This window comes from Equus przewalskii, chromosome 1, assembly GCF_037783145.1.
Source record: "Equus przewalskii isolate Varuska chromosome 1, EquPr2, whole genome shotgun sequence".
In the NCBI taxonomy this organism is placed as follows: Eukaryota; Metazoa; Chordata; class Mammalia; order Perissodactyla; family Equidae; genus Equus; species Equus przewalskii.
Window position 1 is genome coordinate 7,281,349 of NC_091831.1, and position 21,279 is coordinate 7,302,627.

General features: G+C 42.7%; 1 protein-coding gene across 12 annotated transcripts in view; it reads left to right on the forward strand.

Moving 5' to 3' along the window:
• Nucleotides 1–21,279, forward strand: part of DHX32 (DEAH-box helicase 32 (putative)) — a 58,198-nt gene that overhangs the window by 27,642 nt on the left and 9,277 nt on the right. For 8 of the 12 annotated variants that reach the window (XM_070568010.1, XM_008526005.2, XM_070568065.1 and 5 more), the window contains 5 exons: nucleotides 1,923–2,116; nucleotides 7,850–8,222; nucleotides 12,999–13,244; nucleotides 14,574–14,673; nucleotides 14,763–14,921. In XM_070568010.1, coding sequence (XP_070424111.1) covers nucleotides 1,923–2,116; nucleotides 7,850–8,222; nucleotides 12,999–13,244; nucleotides 14,574–14,673; nucleotides 14,763–14,921 — 1,072 coding nt within the window. The remainder of the gene's footprint in view (nucleotides 1–1,922; nucleotides 2,117–7,849; nucleotides 8,223–12,998; nucleotides 13,245–14,573; nucleotides 14,674–14,762; nucleotides 14,922–21,279) is intronic. The other 4 variants (XM_070568628.1, XM_070568563.1, XM_070568711.1 and 1 more) reach the window with 1 other exon arrangement.

Sequence of the window (21,279 nt, forward strand, 5' to 3'; positions counted from 1 at the left end):
GCCTTTCTCTCCCTTCTTTTCAGGTATTATGATGTCCTTATTTATCCATCCAAATATTTATTATCCCTATTATGTGTCAGGTCCTCTGTTAAGTATTAGGGACAAATATGAACGACACATGTGCAGCGTAAGGATCTGTTCCAGTCTAGTGGGGAGACAAAGATTCAAACGAGCAGTTTAATACAGTTTTTCGCGTGAATGATGTTTGAGGCCTCGGCTAGGCCCCATAGCTAGTGGACCCTGACATGAAGGCAATCAGTTTAAAAAGTGAGGATTTGGCAAGAATAAAATATTACTTGCTAGGGAATGAGGAAGATGGAAAATTCTTTGTGAATTCCCAGTTAGGTGATCTGGTGATTGTGAAGCAATTCAAGGTAGAGTATATAGGATCATAGAATTAAAAAATGTTTCTGGAAAGTATAAGAGATTAAGTTGTTTGTTCGACAACTGTTTATTGAGTACTGGGACTGCTTGGTGACCAGGGCAGAGCTCCTAGTCCAGTGGGGCGGGCAGACACCAAAAACAGCCCAGCCTCTGCGGGAACGTGATGCGCACCTGGTTGTCGGGAGGCACACGGGAATCCCCTGTCGCAGGGGTCGCAGCAAGGCTCATGGAGAATATGCACAAGCTCAGACTGGAAGGGCAGCTCTCATCTGTTCAGCCTGTTTTAGAGGGAAAGAGACTGAAGCTTAGAGAAGTTGTGACTCACAGGTAACAAACTGGCCACGAGCCGGGCTGTCTGGGCTCCTGGCTCCACTTCCCTGGGTGCCCTCTTCTTTCCTGTGTCGTGCCTCCATTCCAGGTTTCCTGAGCTCAGTAGCTTAAATGTCCATCTTTTATAGAAAGAGGTGGGCATTGAGTACATAATTACTGATTAGTTTGCAGCCTGTTGACAAGGCTGACACCTGTCTTACAATGGAGGGAGTGCATCTGCACTTTTAATCAGTGGGAATTTGCAGTCTATGGCAGTTGTTCATTTTGGAGTTACTTATGATTTCTGGTAAGTTATGTTTACTTTTCAAATTATGAGGATTAAAATCTAAGAATTCCATGATGGGTCTAGTAAGTAGCAAATCTCAAGATAATTAAAAATGTTAAAACTTTTAAGTAGCATAGATCTATTAAAAAGCACTCTTAGAATGATTTATTTTAAAAATACATGTAAGACAGCATACTTTATTGACAGTGCCTTAAGATTGTAGTGTACAGATGAATTCAGTACTTTCTACTATAATAATTCTTGTGCAATTGACCTTGATAAAACCAATTAATCCGTAATACATTTTCAATAAAAGGATTTTAAAAATAAATGTCTCAAGAGCAGCCTTGGAATTCTCTTTCCAAATATGGATGGATTGGTTGATTATCTCACTGGACTTATGTTTCATTGTATTTAGATGATAAATGCCAGTGTATTTTAGCTTTTATTACCGGGGAAATGCTAAGTAGGCTTATTTGATTATTTTGTTATGATCATTTAGATTTAAATGTAAATGCTTTAATTTTGAGTCACTACTTTTCGTCTAAATGCTATTTAATATTTACATTGCCTAAAACACAGCAGTTTATATCCCCAACGATATTTTTGATGGAGCTTTCTTGTGACCAGAAAGAAAATTATAATCTATAAATACATGAGTCTTTTTAGAAACACAACTGAGGTTGAAAATATTTTTTAAATTTTGCCTTTTGTTTTTATCTGCCTTTTTTTTTCAACTGGGAGTCAAACTTTCAGTCTCTGCTAACCCCTGTTAATGCTTTATTTACTAGTAAGAACTCTATGCAGAAACACAGATTGTTCAGTTTCACTAACTAAGATGTAATGCAGCCCACTGGTGAAAGAAAAAATCATTTCTAAGTTGAACCCTTGGTTTTTTGTTTCATAGCAGCAGCTGATCCTGTCTCATTTTTCCCTGGTAAAGGTTCCTCAGTGGTGTGCTGAATATTGCCTTTCCATCCACTACCAGCACGGGGGCGTGGTATGCACACAGGTCCACAAGCAGACTGCAGTTCAGCTCGCCCTACGAGTAGCAGACGAAATGGATGTTAACATTGGTCATGAAGTTGGCTATGTGATCCCTTTTGAGAACTGCTGTAGCAGCGAAACAATCCTGAGGTTGGTTTGGGGGTTTCACCTGCTCTGACTGACTCTTGGCTCGTATTCTACAATCCTAGAAGAGTGTATTCTTGCACTCAGTGTTGTAAGCATCTGTGTGTGTAATAATGAGGTCTCTCTCTCACCAGCCTGACATGCACCATCTGTTTTTCCACAGTGGCACCATCAGGGACTCCTTGTCTAAACTTCTTCCATGACTCCCCATAATCCTCAGGAAAAAGCTACGACATGTTAGATTGGCTCCAAAGACCTTCAGGCTTGTGCTTCTCAAGCTCCACCTCATGAGGGGTCCATATGAATTGTCTGTATGCCAGCCACATTGACACACATGGTTCTCAGTATGCCCATGCGCCCTCTACTTGGAATGCCCATGCCTCTTCTGGGCTTGGCTAATTCCTCCTAGTCATGCAAGACTCCATGCAAGGGTCACCTTCTCCAGGAAGGCTTCCCTGACCCTCCTGTACTGTAAATTAGAAGACGCTCTGCTGGGCTTCTTTATAACTGGGTATCAGTCATCATCATAGCGATTCAGACCAATGTTTTTCAAACTGCTTTTCAGGGTTCCAAGTAGCCTTCTTGGTAGCTACCACAGGTTGTGGGAAAGAGACATCCTTCTTTTATCTCTTTTTTGTTTTAGCTTCATTGTGAGGTTTCCTTTGCACAAAGGGTCCCAAGAGCATAACACACAGAAGAAAAGAGGAAAGAAAAAGAAAGAAGGAAAATTGGAAAAAATTACTGCCAGTGCCTCTTAAGGAGTTTTACATCATAGCCCACATAGAAAGTGAGAGCGTCTGTGTAGCGCACCTCAAGGAATGCACAAAGCTGCCGGCAGCCAAAGATGACCATCCCAAGGGCTTCAGCTGCCCCAGGCACTGCCTGACCGCTCCAGGGGCTGAGGAGACACGTACTTGAGCAGCACTGATCTGCACATCTACAACCCATTTGTCTGGCACACCAGCGTGCCCTGGCACACCATGGGGAAGCTGGGCTCTGGTGTGACAGGGGTGGGGTGGTACAGTGTAGTGTAGTACAGGACAGTCTAATACAGCACGCTATAGCAGGGGTGCTCACCTCCCCAGGATCTGACATGCTTGACCTGTGGAGCGTGCTCAACAGATTTGATAATGGAAGGAAGGAGTGTTGCCTCATCCCTGCCAGCTGCTATAGACTCTGGTGCAGTGCTTTTTCCTATTGGGAAAACCTGTATAACTCATTTGGTTTGTACTAAGCTGCTTTCCTTCAAATGTTTATCTTCAAAAATAGAAGACATTGGTCTTCAGGCTAGTATCAAACCCTGGGGAATCTTTTGACCAATGGCACTACGATATGAACTTCTTAAAGATATCTTAGCTTTTGCTATTATTGCAGCCATGTCCCTGAGTCGTCACATTAGTATATGTTTATAAATTATTTATTATGCAAATGGTGCATGAGTGAATCAAATGAAATGTAAAAACCTCCTTGCTTCTTAGGAACTCACAAATTAGCTGAAGAGTTGGACGGGACACACATCCCTGAAAGGGTGAAGGATCCCTAAGCTTGGCAGATTCGTTCTTTTTTTTTTAAGATTGGCCCTGAGCTAACATCTAGTGCCAGTCTTTTTTTTCTTCTTCTCCCCAAAGCCCCCCAGTACATAGTTGTATATTCTAGCTGTAGGTCCTTCTAGTTGTGCTATGTGGGATGCTGCCTCAGCATGGCCTGATGAGCGGTGCTAGGTCCACACCCAGGATCTGAACCAGCAAAACTCTGGGCCGCCAAACCGGAGCGCACGAACTTAACCACTCGGCCATGGGGCCGGCCCGGCGGATTCATTCTTTATCCTTTACATTTTGAAGTGGCCTCTCAAATGGTCATGGCTTTAATTAAAGGACAGCTCTGACTAGGTTCTAAAGTTAGTACATGTATTTTTATATCTTTGATGCCATCTAGACTTTGGAAACCTTTTGGAAAGGACTGGATGTAGTCACTTTTAAGGTGAAATATTAGAATGTTTTTATCTTAATTAATATAGATCAAGTGTATATATTTATATATATAATTTTTTTTGAGAAAGCCACAGAGATCAATAATTGTGGAGCTTACTTAATACTGTTGTCAGAGTGGGTCAGAGACCCATCTCGCCTGGCACGCATCTCTCATGTGCTGGGACTTGGCTTTCAAGTGATTGCTTTGTGGTGAAAACCCCGCAAGCATCCAATCCTGACAGCCAAAGCAAGGACTGCAGTTTATGCTGAAATTATTTAGTTCTTATCCGTGTGGCATTCCTTTCTTACTATGGAAAATAGCTTTTGGATGTGGTGGGGCTCAACTGCAAGGACACCTTTGACTCGGAGGGGCGTTCACAGCCGGCTTTGGCCAGGGCGGGTTCTGTTTCCTTCTGCCTGGGCTGGGCTGCCTGGCCCTCTCAGGTCTTTGTACCTTCACTTTACAGTTCCCTTGTTGCTGGGACACTGTACTTCTCTTCCACCCTGACATCCTCCAACCAGTGCAGTCAGCAGATACTCTGATTTGTTGCTAACAGGGTTTGAGTAACGGCAAAGAGGCCAAAACGACTGTAAAGCACCCTATGACAAAGAAAGTAATTCCTTATTTTCTTCCTGATGTTCTGTGCTCTGAAGAGAAGACAACATGGCTGTAAAATGAGTGTCTCCACCACTTACTCGCTTGTAGCCTTGCACCAGTCACCTAACCTCTCTGTGCTTATGCTTCCTCGTCTGTAAAACGGAGTGATTAACATACCTGCTCACGGCTTGTCGTGAGGTCTGACTGAGCTGATGTGTGACTGCCGCGTGTAAGCGCTCAGTACATGTTAGCCGTGTTTATAATTATAAAGGCAAATTAGAACCAAATTCCTCTTCCTGGAGATGTATGCCGGCCGTGATATTTAATAAGCTCAGACTGAGTAGCTTTTAAATGAGAGGATTTGAGGTTGACTATTGATTATGGGAGGCAGTGTTCTGTATTTGGTATTGACTTTTTCGTTTTCTTTGGAACCCCTTCAAACCTAATCCATTAGGCATGTGATGAGCACTTCTTTTGCCTACTACCATTTTTTTGGGTGCTACATATAACAACTTAGTTCTTCTTTAAGCTTTTTTCTGGCCTTTTTAAAACAGTGGATACCTGGATATTATAAACTAAAATAGTCGCCTGAACTAGCTATCAAGATATCTTGTAGAAGTGACACATAGATTTCAAATACTGACCCTCTAGAACACCGATTTTAAAAGAATTACTCAGATTCTATGTATATAATTTTAAGCTCAGATTCCATATATATAATTTTAAAGAATAGTAATAAAACTTTTCTATATTTTATGATATTCTTAGCTTTCAGAAATTTAGTTTTAAGAATTTAAAATATAAACTGCATTTCCTGAAACCTTGGCCATGTATTTTTACATAGTTATCAGTAATAGCACTTTTTTAAAGCACTGTACACACAATCTTATTAACATAAAGGTAAGAAATAAATTTCTCTGTTATGTAAAAAATTGAAGGTTTGTGTAGTAAATTTTAGCATGGAACCTTAGTATTCCCTTAGTGTTGCATAAGCATCTGGAAGGCCAGGCCTTCTTGCTGAGTCTAGTAGAGTTATAAGGAAGTCACCATCTTCCTTTTTAATTAAGCCCAGGTATATTTACATAACACACATGCCTCCTCTGCTTTGTGGGGAGCATTTCTTCCTATAAGATCAGTGCTTCGATGAGTTTTGCTGAGAAGAGAACAGAGATTTAATTTCTGACATTAAGGAAATAGCATAGATTAACTTGTTTTTAGACAAGAGGCAGTAGTAACTTACATCACTATATCATACTAATTAACCTCAGCAAAAGGCAACCAGAAAGCTAGACTTCAGATGCATCTCTGTTTGTTTGTGTCTTGGCCCAAAGTGAAATATGGTAGTATTCTGTATATTTTCTGTTTTAAGTTTAAGGAAAGGAATAATCAGCAGTTCGTCATTGTTCATTTGGTAAGACACAGGGTGAGAACAAGGGTGAAAAGAAAGGCAGAGAGCAAACGTTCTGTTCTCAGGGAGCTGCAGAGGGGGAGAACATGGACTTTATCACCAAAACCATGGAAGCCAAGGAAGCAGTCTTTCTAATTTGACCTGAGATGTAATAGATACGCAGGTGTGAATCTGGACTCTCTCCCTGGCTTCATGACCCTGGGCAGGGTACTTAACCTTTTCAGAACCTCAGTTTTCTCATTTATGAATATGAGATGGTAATGTCTGCCTTGAAGATTTATTCTGAAATGAGAAATGTGTGCACCAACACAATGCCTGGCACACACTAGGAACTTAGTATATGTTTGGTCCATTTTTTTCTTTCTTGAAAGGGGTTGAGGACTGTATCAGGGTCCCCAAGACCAGCCCGAGTTGGGTGATTTGCTAGGAGAACTCATAGGATTCAGCATTCACAGCTCAGATTTACTGCCATGAAAGAGTACAGAACAAAATCAGAGGGAGAGGTGCATGGGCTGAAGTCCAGAGGAGACCACGTGCAAGCATCCAATATATATATAGTTATATACAGCGTCCAGCACCCTATCCCGGTGGAGTTACATAGGACATGCTTAGTTCCGCCAGCAGTAAGTTGTGACAACATGTGTGAAATCTTGTCCACCAGGGAAACTCATTAGAGACTCCCTACCCAGGATATTTTTGGGGGGCTGGTCATCTAGGCACCCTCTGCCTTCTGTGTTCCAAAATCCCAGACTTCCAGAAGGAAAGCAGTTTAAACCGTGTTGTTTGTGCAGACAGTAAACACTGGGAGCAGTCTTTATCAGTTCTGGGGATGGTGAGACCCCTCCCAAATCCTAGAGGTTCCCAAATGCCAGCCAAGGGCCAGTCTTGCAGCAGGCCTGCCTAAGAAGAGCAGCTTCAGACCTGCCGTGTACAAGGACAAATGAAATAAACACCTTAAATGGGTAGCAAACTTATAGGCTTGGCTTCCTCAAGGAATAATATAGGTAAATATGTAAATAGTGTCAGAAGGATGTTTGCATGGTGCTGGATGACTAATAGGTATACATTTTTATTATTCTTTTTAAAAATAAAATCCCAAGAACTACTGGAAAATTCCATTAAAATCACTCATGACCCCTTCCTCCTCCAGGAATGTTGGCCAATTTGCATTCTGCCCTCAAATAGGTGGTCACTTTCTAGATGCTTTTGTTTGCTTATTATTTGGGCAGCATCTCAAACTTGTTGACGCTAACTTCTTGCTGATATTGTGTCCTACAATGTGCCACCAACAGAGAGCTATTGGTGGACTAGCTGGGCCGTGAGTCTGAGCCAGCATTCTTGTATCCTTTTTTTTGAAAAGTGCATACTTTGACTCAAAATTCTTCTGTTGATGAAAGAGAACTTTTCCCTGACAAGGGTATTTTGCCATATTACTTCTTTGTTTAAAAAACTCAGAGCAAATATTAGATGTAGCTCTTGTTAATATCTGTAATAAACATTTAGGGTGGAGGTCTGTAACCTCCGGTTCAGCAATGGTCTTTAGGGGGTCTGAACATACGCAAACTGTGTTTAAAATTTGTTTATGTGTATTTTCTTCTTTTGAAGGTCTCTCTAGATTTTATCAACTTAAAGGAATCTTGGCCCCAGTAAAGATTTAGAATTCTTGATTTAGAGAAAAGAATGTAGGAAAGGCATTTTTGTTAGGACTTTTTTTGTATTATTTTTCATAAGAGCATTCTAACTTTAATGTTTTTTCTTTGTAGGTATTGTACTGATGATATGTTGCAGAGAGAAATGATGTCCAATCCTTTTTTGGGTAGCTATGGGGTCATCATCTTAGATGATATACATGAAAGAAGCATTGCAACTGATGTGTTACTTGGACTTCTTAAAGATGTTTTACTAGCAAGACCAGAACTGAAGCTCATTGTTAACTCCTCACCTCACCTGATCAGCAAACTCAGTTCTTATTATGGAAATGTGCCTCTCATAGAAGTGAAAAATAAGCACCCTGTGGAGGTTGTGTACCTTAGTGGGGCTCAAAAGGAGTCTTTTGAGTCTATCTTACGCCTTATCTTTGAAATTCACCACTCTGGTGAGAAGGGTGACATTGTAGTCTTTCTGGCCTGTGAACAAGTAAGTAAGTAATATTCTAACCTAACAGAGTAATAAGGTTACTTATTGGGAACCTTTTAACCTTGTTGAGAAGCTTTTAATAACTAACATACAGGTTTCAGTTTGCTAATTAACTGTTTAAATATTTGGTTCCAACACACCTCATTTTTTTATACTTTAGAAGAAACCTAAATAGGGTAAATAAAACCTGGGATGAAAGGAGAACGAGGAAGTGTTTCTAAAGTCACATGCTGTTCTGCAAACAAAGAATGGGTGCGGCATCTCGAGGGGTTATGGAAATGATCTCCAGAGCTAACGTCCATCCACCAGACCCGTCCATCCACCAGACCCGGGTCGAATCTGGGGCCGCTGCAGTGCAGAGGTGGAGCTGCTCGTGCTTGCTGTGGGTTGTCTCGGTGGAGAAGATGCACACTGACTCATGTCGCACTGTCAGCTCCCTCCTTATGACCAGGAGCATTTGCTGGGGATAAAGAATATAACCTAAGTACTTGGCACAGAGTTGAGGAAGAAAAAAGTTCTCACACGTCTTCCTAAAAGAGTCAGTGGAGTATTGGGCATGAAAATAGAATTTATCGCACACCCAGAAGGCTGTCCCCCTGTACGGAGGCTCCTGTGGTTGGAAGTGTACCTCTGAGCACCTGTTACTGCTTTGACTGGGTCACGGTGCCGTTTGGGGTTGTGTTTTTCTTGTTACAGCTACGCTGGCCTTCTTTCTCTAATCCTCTGTCGGCTGAATCTAAAAGCCTCCAGAATCTCAAGAATTAGACCTTTCTTCTTAGAGGCTAATTTCCTGGCCTTTTTTCCCTACCCATCATCTCACTCAGTAAAAGCACTAGTGTTTAGAGTGTGACCCAAATATGTGGTGATTCCAGTGATTAAACAGAAACCAAAAGGAAATTGTTTGGTATTGGCTGAACCGCCAGCTGAACAGACGAGCGTCTCAGCTCTCCCAGAACCTTTTCCCAAGTCTTCACGCACTCAGAAGTACCATCCAAAGCATTCTGCTTCAGAGTCAAAGGCTAGAGGATGACTGAGCCTTAGCTTTGCAAACTTTAGAGAATTTTTGCACAACTTAGATTTTATGTTTCCATAAAAAAAGTAATTCAGACTGTTACAGTGATTGATTCTATTACCATTCCCTAATCCTGCATGATTCAAGATACTCAAGAAAGTCCTGAGGGAAATAATAAAACGATTAAGGAGACAGGAGAAGGATTTGTGAAAACAGTAAGAGGTTCTCAGTGTTACTGAGTGAAGCCTTAGGACAGAAAGGATAGCAAAATTAGAGTCTAAGACATTTGGAAGTTAGAATCGCTGGGTGAAAAAGAAGACAGACATTTCTAGGGGGAAAGCGTATAATTAAGACTGATAGGATAAGTCATCTTTCAAGTCAGAGTAAGGAAAAATTCCAAAGTGGATTTTTGAAAAACAAAGCCCATACAGAATTGAGGGTAGTGGATGGTCTTAGAGTGTTTGATTCTTGTAAGTTTAATATAAACTATAATTAATGGCACAGTGACTTTTGAATTGTCAGACTTTAGAGGATGCATTTTTACCTAGGCTGGTAGTAGAAATTGTAAAAATTCCCAGGGCTTAGAAAGGTATTTAATCCTCCTCAAAGTCGGACAGAAAGACATCAGTCTTGCAAGACATCTGACAGAAACCATCAGTCTTGCAAAGTTTTAAAATCTTGAAAATGATAATGCAGTGAAAGCTACAGGTGGACTTTGCAGTTCTGAGCCTCTTAGAATGAGGAACGCGTCCTTTTGGCAGGTGCTGCTGCTATGACCCGGGTCCAGCCCTGGAATCCCTGAGGGAAATGAGGCTCCTCATTGTCCAGAGGCTCATAGCCAGCTGCCCGGTGGCTCGGGCAGCAGCTCCACTGGCTTCAGGATCCCTTCTCTGGGAACCAGTTTCTATCGCCTCACAATTCAGCCCCCATTTCCACAGGTTTCTGGTGTTCATTTCCCCATCTACTGCCACCTTCTCTTTTTTTCTTTTTTCCTGCTTGTGTCAGGATTACCATTAAGATATTCTTCTTTTCTGGGCTCGGAATTTGTCTCTTGGAGAAATTTGTCTTGCTCTGAAATCCACATTAACAGCCATTGATCATTTTTCCCTGTGTTATTTGAAGCTTTCTTGATTTCTATATAGAACTATAAAATCTGCCACAGCAATTAAATATCATATGAAAACAAACCGAAGCAAACAGAAATGTACTAATTGTCATTTTTTAGTTTAAGAAATAGATTTTAAATTGCAGGGACATTGTCCAGCATTTCGGTTTGCTGAGTGTTAGGAGCCTCAGGTTTTCTCTGACCTCCCCTGCTGTGAATCAGCTGCATGGGTCACCTGCTGTCCTGTGTCCTGAAATTTAACTGAGACTTTGAGACTTGAGTGTTTACAGTGTGTTGTTCCTTTTCACTTAGCTGTCTTTTAACCTGAAAAAAAAGTGAAATAAATTACATAGGAAACATAAGTTAAGATTTAGGGTGATATCTAGGCAGATTATTGTGCAACTTTAAGCTATCACAAAGAAGTTGTCATTAGATTGAAGGGTTTCCTGGGAACTGTTCTTTCTAGTTGTGAGCCTTTCATTCTGGGGGCTGGGGCCCTTCCTTCAGTGCGTGTTGCTGTGTTTTCCATAGCTTTGCAGGCAATTATAGGACAGTCCCACGTATGTAAGTGCACTGTACATTGAATCAGAAGGAAAGGAATGAACAAAAAGTTTGAAGCACCAGATGCAGATTTGAAGCATTTTTTTTCCCAAATTCTGGAGATTATGGCCCCAAAGCCCCATATCCACTGAGCTAGAAGAGTCTAAACTATATACAATATCTCTTTCTATTTTGCTCTGCTTTTTTCCTTCTGAAGATTTCTTTTATTCTTTCTATTTCCCATTTGGAACAAAATTCAACATTAGAATCCACCTACAACTAAAAAGTTTTAGCAATTAAAAGCAAATAAAAAATGAATGGCCCAAATTACTTTTAAAACAGTATTCTAAGAGAATAACTCTTTGAGTGCAATTTAAAGGCTTTCTTTGGTTGGAAGTTGCTCCTGAGTTGCTGGGCTGGAGCGTCCCTTTCCAACTTCACGTTACCTCTCAGGGGAAGCCACACCTGTGGAGGCTCATCCGGGAGAGCGGGCTGTGTCCGTGGGAGGCTGAGCAGGAGCCAGGTGCAGGGAAACACAGCACAAGTACTTTTCTCTTCCGTAGTTTCTAAGCTATCCTCACATAAAATGGTGAAGTGATCAGAATTACGAAAGTGGGGAAATAGTTTTGTTCAGATTATTCCAATTGGCAAGTTTTCATTCTTTACGATCAACAGTGATGCTCTTTGCTTGGTAAAGAAACCTGCCCCAAGTAAACCAGCTGTTTGCAGAAAAGGGAGGTGTGAGCCGAAGAAGGTTCCAGGATAACTGCCTGTGTGGGCCCCATCAGGTGGCCTCTGCCCTGCTTCCTGACACCTCCCAGCAGCTGGGCAGTAACTTTCAGACAGCCCACTCTGGGTCCTGCAGACCTGTGTGCCTTGCTATTTTTCTAGGCAGATCTGTCCTCCTGCAAAATCCTTGAGTTACTTCGGTGCCATTCTACAAATGGTGTGGAAAAGGAGGAGAAGTGAGCTGCAGTATGGGAAATGGAATCAGTCTTAAAACTGTAACAGTCATGGGAAATCATCTTTCCTACTTAGATTTTTAGTGAAATCTCATGTATCTAATGAAGTGAAATGGGGCTTCTTCCTTTTGGTAGTTTTTCAGTTGGGCCCTTAAGAAGGCAGAAATTTTTGAACAAATTAAAAAGGTGTAAGAATTATATTGTGACATATTTTTTATAAGAGGTCCTAAAAAACTAGTTGTGATTTGAGAAATAACAAAATACTACCTAAAATGCCTCGCCTTTTGAGCATTTTACACCAATATACTTACTTGTGTGTAATTTTAGGGCAAATAATTTACTTTAAAAATATATATATTTGACAGTGAAACGTTTTTATAGGATATTTCTAAATGCCTGAATCATGCAAAGATGTAAATAGCAGTGAATATTTCCTGCCTACTTCATTGCATTTCTGCTATTTTAAAGTGCTAATGTGTCAAAATAGTTTTCAGAGTGACCCAGTTAGAAACTCTGATTATGGAATGTATTTGTATATAGTCATGTGCCACATAATGACATTTCGGTCATATACGATAGTGATCCCATAAGATTAGTACCATATAGCCTAGGCATGTGGTGGGCTATCTCATCTAGGTTTGTGTAAGTACATTCTAAGATGTTCACACAATGATGAAATCGCCTAACAATGCATTTCTCAGAATGTATCCCCATTATTAAGCAACGCATGACTGTATTTGCTTTTATTGGAAATCTAGAGATTGTTTTTTAATTCTTAGCTCTGCCACCATTAAAATATGGTGATGCCTCATGATTGATGTGAGAATAACTTCCGTTTGTCTGTCATTGTTAGTGGATATGAGAAATTGCATCAAGCTAGAAAAATAGGATAAATGCAAAGATGGTACATTACACAAGGAAAACCATTTTGTACTAAAAGCAGTGAAATACTTCCCCAAAGAAATGTTCTCTTCCTGTTATATCTTCTTTTCATATTTAATGACGCACATAGATAACAACACAGGTATTTCTTTCCCTGTATACATTATGCAGCTTTTGCCTATAGTTTTATTTAATTCAGACATTTTTTTTAAAGTAGTGAAGTTGTTTGTAATGCACTTTATTCTCATGGATGATGTTATCTTTTTTTACTTTAGGATATTGAAAAAGCCTATGAAATCGTCTGTCAAGAAGGATCTAACTTAAACCCAGATCTTGGAGAACTGGTGGTGGTTCCTTTGTATCCAAAGGAGAAATGTGCGTTGTTTAAGCCCCCTGATGAAACAGAAAAAAGAGGCCAAGTTTATCAGAGGAGAGTGGTGTTAACTGCTAGCTTTGGGGAATCTTTGATCTGGAGCAACACAGTCAAATTTGTTATTGATGTGGGTGTGGAGAGAAGAAAGGTAATTATTATCAAGCAGGTTAAATAGACTGATGATAATTGTCAGGAATCAGTGTCTTGGGCTCCTACTATTTTCTTGACCAGAAAGGGAGGATGAGCTATCTGATCTGGGTTCTCTGTGTTCAGTCACGTGTGCAAAGAAGAACTCGTGCAGCCAGGAACATGTCTTGATCATGTTACTGCCTCTCATTCGCATCTTGGTAGTCTGGAAACAAATTAAACTGATTGAGATGCCAGAGGGAAAAGTTTTGAGGAAAAACACAATTACTAAAGCATAAAGGTGGTGGTTTTCCTTGTCAGTGTTTTTTCTTTAGCTAAGGTACTAGTAAAGCAAATTATTTGACTCCTAAATCTTCTCTTTTTTATGTCTCTTGGGTATTTTTGGTACTCACATTATCAAAGTAATTAGCATCTTCCCCCGAATAGTTTACTAGAAATTAGTTTCAAGTGCATGGACTTTAATTTTAGCAAATTTTGGCTTTATAGTTGACGTGATAAAATTCCATCCTAAATTTAAATTATATATATTACTTTTTATCACTATCTTTAAATTAAAAATTAGGGAAAATGGAAATAGAATATCTCAAACTCTCAAAGATACGGGGACTACAGAAATCATAGCATTTGAACTGAGAAAAACCTCCTCAAGGACTGATCTGTTCAGCGTTATTAGATGTTGTGTAGCCCTTGTCCCTCTAGGAAACCATGAGTCTCCTAAGGAGGTATCCTTGTCTTACTGTGACAGAGCAATTCTAACCGTTTTGAAGGCCCTTGGACCAGTTTGGGTTGAACTTATTGAATTAGTCCACCATTCCGAGAACCCAGGGCTTTTACTTACCCCCTTAAACTACCCATAAGAAAAATCACTGTTAGTGCTGTATGCAGTTTTTGTATTAGCTGATGTGACTGGAAGAGCTCAGTATGTTACAAAGGTGCGACCACTGAGATCACAGTCCATTTGAATAAAACCTTGAAGAAACAGCACTGTCAGATGATAATCCTTTCTCCATGGGACACATGAGTATCTGTCATCATTCACCACTTTAGTGCTTTGAGAAGTGACAACACTAGTATTTCAGCAGATGATACAGAGGTCCCATGTTTATTGAAGCTATAGTGAAAGCAGACAACCTTTAAATCCATTTATCAAAGCACTTGCAGTTTCCATCTCAAGGCAAGTGCAACAATGATTAATATTGTACAAAGAAAATGAGTCCGAGGCAGAGCCTTTCTTGGAGCCAGGTGCCGCAAACAGCACCCTCACTTGAGGTCCGGCGAGCCTGCTAAATCTTGAGTGATCTGCTGCTAAAGATGCTCTTTCCCTTTAAAGGTGTACAACCCTAGAATCCGAGCCAACTCGCTTGTCATGCAGCCCATCAGCCAAAGCCAAGCAGAGACACGCAAGCAGATTCTTGCTTCATCGTCTTCAGGTAGCACTACGGACACAATAACAAATTGATTTAAATTCCTATGTGAAGGCAACAGAGATATTAAAGCCATTTTCTTTGGTGTCTTCTAGGAAAACTTTTCTGTCTGTACTCTGAAGAATTTGCCTCCAAGGACATGCGGCCCTTTAAGCCAGCAGAAATGCAGGAAGCCAACCTAACCAGCCTGGTGCTTTTTATGAAGAGAGTCGACATCGCAGGCTTAGGCCACTGCGACTTCATGAACAGACCAGGTAGCTCTGCGCTCACGTTGTAGCGGGTGCATGGGCTGGGGCTTAGCTCCCTCCCTCTTGCCCATCCCCAGTCCAGAGAGCAAGTGGCACTTGGCAGTGCCAGCAAGCCTGGGGACTTAGTATGTACTGAAGCGTTTTCCCCATTAGACGTAAACGTTCTCTAAAGTAACTTTAAAAAAAAAAAACAAGCTTTAGGAAATATCTGTCTGACATTGGAAAATTGTCTTCCCAGAAATCAGGAGGGATGGTGGAACATGGAAGCATATGGCTGAGGGCAGCAGAGGGCAAAGGTGGAATTCTTGGCAGCACTGAGCTTCTCGGTGGGGACCTTTGTAACCAGACGGTCCTTCTTCATGAATCCCACTATCACCTGGGGAATCCATTAGGTGTCCACTCCTTTGTAACTTAGGTCAGACTTTTATGTGAAGGGCTGACGTTTTTAGGTTTAGGACCGAGCCGTTGTAATTACAGTCTGAACATCTTTCCCCTAGGGGAATACGTCCTCTAATGAGTCCACCCAGAAAAGCCCCCTGTCATATGGGAGGTGCTGGCTTTCTCCCCTCGAGAATCATCACTCGTGGGGACCTTTGCTGCTCCAGCAACCAGCTGCTTAATTGAAAACCATCACAATGCTCAATAAAAGGCTAAGGAAATGCAAGGACAGCGGCCTCTACCTTGTGATGGGGCTGCCAAAGCCACAGGGCAAAGGGACCCCACCTGCTCAGGAAAGGAGCCAAAACATTTTCTTCCTAGCCTCCTGGTTTCTTCTGCATCCCCAGTTAGCTTACCCTCTCTGGTGGATAGACAGTTCTTCAACCCTGACTGTAGTGTCAGAGAAGTGATGTTGGCTGTTTAGTTTAAAACATCAGCAACCAGCTGGTGAAGAAAGCTTGAAAGCAGCAGATGCTCTGCTTCTTCTTGTCCATTTAAATGCCTGCCTGTCCTCTCAGCAATAACAGGGCCAGGAATAACGTTTATATGGTCTTACTGACATAGTAAATCATTTAATAGTGCAACAACCCTCTGAGGCCAGGGCTATTATTTGCTCCGTTTTACAGATGAGGAAACTGAGTCAGAGAGAAATGAGATAACATACACAAATTGAGAAGGTGAACAGTGTTTGCAGAGTCATCTGAACCACTCTGCTGTGGTGTCTCCTTAAAACAGACCAGAGCCCCATTGGCTTCTTTCCTGGTGGTCAGTGCCCTCGTTTCCTCAGAAAAGTCCTGTGCTGGTTCTCACTCCCTGGGGCTGCGCACCCCATGCCCCCAGAGCCAGCACAGAGCAAGTCAGATGCTCCTCGCTGGGCACGGTCTCCAGGGGCTGGGGGCACACATCTGCACAGGAAGGAATGCGGTTCATTCGATTCCACCTACCTGCCCGCTGCTGCTCGGGGACCCAGGCCCAGAGGCACAGCTTTCAGCAGCAGCGCCCAAATCCGGGCCCTGTTTGCCTCTGAACTGCTGCTGTGTTCTCTGACCTGCAGCTGACCTTCAGAGAGGCTACGTGGGTGTTTGAGTCCCCATAGAAAGGTTCCTGATTTAACATACCGGTTGCCCTTCAGATGATGTTTTAGTTTTCACCTGTGCTTTAATAAAAAGAACTTCCTTAATTTTTTCCACACTTTAGGCCAGAGGTTGAAATTTTCAGTATGTTTATCAAGGGAGGTGAATGACAGTCTGTTGATCTGGGTGTTATGTATCAAATGTGCACGAGAGAGAGCGGTCAGCCCAAGACCTTGGAAGCAGAGAGCATACTTAAATGGAAACTGTGTAATGTGTACTTTTTTGCCTTGCTTTCTCTCAACTCCTGTGTTTTTCAATCATTTTGTGCAGTGGTGCCAATAGGATTTACAAGCACTTGAGAAATATAGGTTGTTTTAGAGTTACTCTTCCTTAAATATTTCTTAAAATGACCAGTAGAATTTGAATAAGTTAAGTAAGAGGAGTGTCTCCTAAGGATGCTGAGCTTTGAAATAAAAAGGTGGAAAGGAAAATAGGCTGTGGAGACAGTCCAAGAACTCCTCTGTGGACGGGCCTAAGGGACAGCGTCACCTGCCACTCCAGGGTGCCTCAGAGCATCACTTGAAGTTTCTTCATGTGAGGTCGTGACAGGTGCATGGCGCTCTTCAACAACGCTGAGTCCTTCCCGGAACCTCTTAGGGAGTTTTACAGTGAAACTCTCCCAGTAAACACTTTGAAAAATCAATTGCTTTCGGGAACCCTCTGGGATCTTAAATTTTCAACAAAGGCTCTATGTGAAGGCGCAGTGGATCTCCAGGCGGGAACGGGACCAGGTGCGCTCCTGCTCTCTTCTAAAGCAGACCTGCTTCCTCTGTGGCCATCTCCAATTGGAGCTATCTGTTCTCGAGCGAAAAGGGTTGCAGACCACTGTTCTGCAAAAATGGACAGTGCCCAGACTCATTTGCTGCCTACTGTGCTGAATCTGCAGGAAAATACTTGGTGCCCCTGGAAGCCACAGTGAACTCGAGGGGTCTGGAGCCCTGGGGGAGGCTGTTCTTGGGCAGGAGACTCTGGCTTCCCTGAGGCCTTATTAGGGAGAGATCTCAGAGCACATGTGAATTGGGAAGTTATTCTCCAGAATAAGAAGAAGGGGAGGCTGGGGAGGCACAGAGGCAGAGCTCAGAGGCCCACGGGAACAAGAAGCCTGAATGGAACTTAGGTAAAGACGACTTTGGCACATCACCTGGTTACCAGCCAAGCAACCCAGTCCTAACGCCTGACTCTGAGCATGTGAGCCAGCTTTGCGTGGCTCATAGTTTCCCCACCTGAGGAAAGGCTTATAAGGCCTGGTCCCTTCCTAACTAACTTATGTAATGAATATATTTGTGATAAATATACCTTCTAAAAAGGAGTTGCTCTGAGGAAAGAGTCATAGAATGTGATGTAGAGTGGGAACTGTATGTGGCACACTCAGATTGCATGCATTTTTCTTATGTAGAAATTGTTGGAGTGAGAAAAATTGTGGCAAGTTAGAAAGGGGACGAGATGGGGACTTGGGGAAGTGGGTCATATGGCTCAGACTGGCTTGGAGATCCTGGTGACAATGTTCCTTTAGACAGGATCCCTTAACTTTTGAATCAAAGCCAACCTTCTCTTGACTTTTCCTTCTGGTCCCCAAAGAAGGAATCTGGAAGGTGAGAGTCTCTGCCGCTTGCATACATTTCTCACTCGTGACCTCGGGCTTCAGATGGCGTGGCTTTTGTCATAGGCTGGTCAGCCACATTAATCGCTCCGGAGACCTCACAGAGAGCATTCTCTGAAGAAACCTGCTTCACTTCCGAAAATTGTCCTTCCAGTCCTGCTGCTCACCTCCTAAGCCCAAGAATCAGCATGCGTGGATCCCCTGGGCATTCCCAGGATGGGGGGTGATCGGACTAGTCCTGAAGGGAGAAGAAAAGTGTGGCGCATAATCTTAAAGATTTTAAAATGCCAACAGTGAACTCTAGCCATGCTGGAGGATTCCTGTGTTCTCGCAGTGGCCGCCCTGTGTGCTGCTTACTCCACAAGGCTTAGAGCTGATAACTGGGGGACAAAAGGGTTAGTTACGGCAACGATTCATTTTTGTCTCCTGACAATACACACAGAACGATTTTCTGCTGTGCTTGGGGAGAATGTAACTGTGGCTTAACTCTGACTCATCGTTTTGGGAGGGGAAAAAGACTATGCTTGCAGCTGCTGCATTTAATTCGACTTATGATTGAAATACGCAAATGCAGCAAACCTGTTACCCTTTTCAGGATTCATGAACCATGTGAAAATGAATTTGGCATAACTAGGTTACAGGCTATTAATTGACTTCCTATGATATAGATCTCTTTAAGAAAAAAATCAGTTATTTTTTTCCTTCCCTGGTGCTGAGGGTTGATTTCCCTCATGGGAAGCTCGGGGCCAGCTGAGCACTTCATGGAAGCAGGTGGTCCTTAATGTCATTGACCCTGTATAGGCAGCCAAACCTGGACAAAAATTTGGAAACAAACTAGCCAGAATGTATAAGACCACACCTGATGTCATCTTTGTATTTGGACTCAGGACTCTTTGGTGGTGGCCAGACAACTGGCTTTGGTATCATCTATGAAGAACGAACCCAAACACAGACTTGCCAGACATGGCATGAGACAAAGACCTCAAGAAAACAGGGGAAGGAGTGCAGGGACAGAATGAAGTGGGGGGCTGCAGAGGCCGGTGTTGGTGCTGGCAAAGAGAGGGATTCGAGATGCTGGGGGGCTTGGTCTGTGGTGATGGTGGACATGTTTCACCAGAGGACTCAAGAGGCAGTGAATCAGGATCTTCTGGAATCCTATTTACTGCACCAAAAACCTAGTCTGTGAGTATACTAGAGAGGTGCGTGTGCTGGTTTATAAATCACTGGGAACTTGGGATTTTGCTTTGGAGTTTACAGAAGGACCTTAAAACGTTACACTTGGGTACTAAGAGGAGAACAGGGAGGGCTGCGGACTTGGCACTCACATGTGCCTCTCACCAATAGCGGCGGTCCTTACATCTCCAGCAGAGTGTATGCTGCTCGTTGCCCCCTAAACAGCCCCAAGAGATTAGCAAATAGTCTACCAGCACCCTGGCAGGAGGCCCCAGTCTAGTTTTTATATTAATGAGCGTTCATCATTATCTGTCTAAAGGCCACACAAAGTCTATTGCTATGTTCAGATGGGGGTGGGATGTGAAGAAGTGGCACAGATATGCCAAAGCAACTCAAGAGCCAGGACGTGAAGATCTTGGAAGCGTCAAGGTAATTTTACAGAAAGTGAAAGTAAAATCTGGGAGAGATTTTAAAAGGCGCAGGATGGAAGCACTTTCAGCTGTTGATACCCATTAGGTTCTTTGTGGGTCCAGTGACTGGGTGACTTATTATTCAGGCCAGGATGTCTGAGAGTGAAGAGGATCCTGTTCATAGTTAAACTCCGGTGAGAGATGGAGACGGGGTCATCCTCACCACACCGGGGCAGAGGGTCACCCATATTTAGAGGACTACCCCAGAAAGCTCAGGCTCACAAGCAGACTGCCAGGGCTCTAAGCCCAGCTGTGTAATATTCGGCAATTATGTTGCCCTCTCAGCATCACTGTTTCTTCATCTGAATATGAGCATAATCAAAGTAGTTGGTTTGTAGAGTTGTCAAGATAAATTAGTTAATAAAGGTAGGCCCTTAGAAAAGTGACTGGCACATGGTAAATACTGTAGCATCATCTGCATAGCTCCTACCTGAGCTCTGAACCAAAAAGCTTGTAGTCCCTGAGCTGCAGAAGATCCTACAAAGGGCACTTTTAATAGGGTGAGAAACAGATACTGATCCACTGGCGTTGGGAGACAGCATAAGACTGCCTCTGAGAAGCCATGGTCGATACCAGCAGAGCAGAAGACATGAGTCCAGCAGGAGCTGTGCGGACTGCACACTGGTTAGAACACACACCATGGGCAGAGAGGCCTGCATTCCAGTCCTCGTTTTACAGCCGAGGAGACAGGCTGGTTAACCCTGCGGCTTTAGCAACTCACTTACCTGTTCTCATCTGTAACATGAGGCCAGAGTGCCTGCCCTTTCGTGTCATGCAGTTATTAAGAGGTTCAATGAGATGATTTATGCCAAAGTGCTGTGTCTGCTGTAAAGGGGTAGGTGTTAGGCAAATGCCAGGTTTTATGAGCATGTCTTTGTGAAAGTAAGTGAAGTGTCCCCTTCAGAGCCAAACCCTTAATCCTATTCCCTAAAAGTCTCAAGATGTTTTAGAGTCTTCACCATCATTTCTTGATTTCTTCCGTTCGTCCCCTCTGTGCACTCTTTACTTCAGTGTACACAACGCCTGAGTCCCAGTCCTACAGCGAGTGGGGCCCAGAAGCTCCATTTTCTCCTTTACTCCTCTCAAGCTGTTACTTTGTTTCTCTGTCTCTGCTGGTAAAGATGTATGGAATTAATGTATGAACCTGGCACACAGTAAGCACTGTGTGGGTGTAGCTGCTCTTGCTCTTTCCCAGGCCAATTCTGTCTCTACATTGTCTAAATTCCACTGGCACTTTGGATACACTATTTCTTTGTTACAGAATTTATTATGTTGTATATGTATTTGTTAAAATTCCTCTGGATGCAAGTGTGGGTAATGCAAATGAAACCGGCATAAGCAAAAGTGAAGGAAATAAGGAAATGGGGTGCCTCATGAAATCCAAGAGGCGCATGCGGTTGTGCCTCAGGAACACCTAAAAATAGAGGCTTGAACAGCCTTGGCTCTCGGTTTCTGGTCTCTGTATTCTCTTGGTTCTTCGTCTCTCTCTCTCCTGCTGAGCACCTGAGTTGACATCGCCATAAAGATGGGGGGAACAGCCTATGATTCCT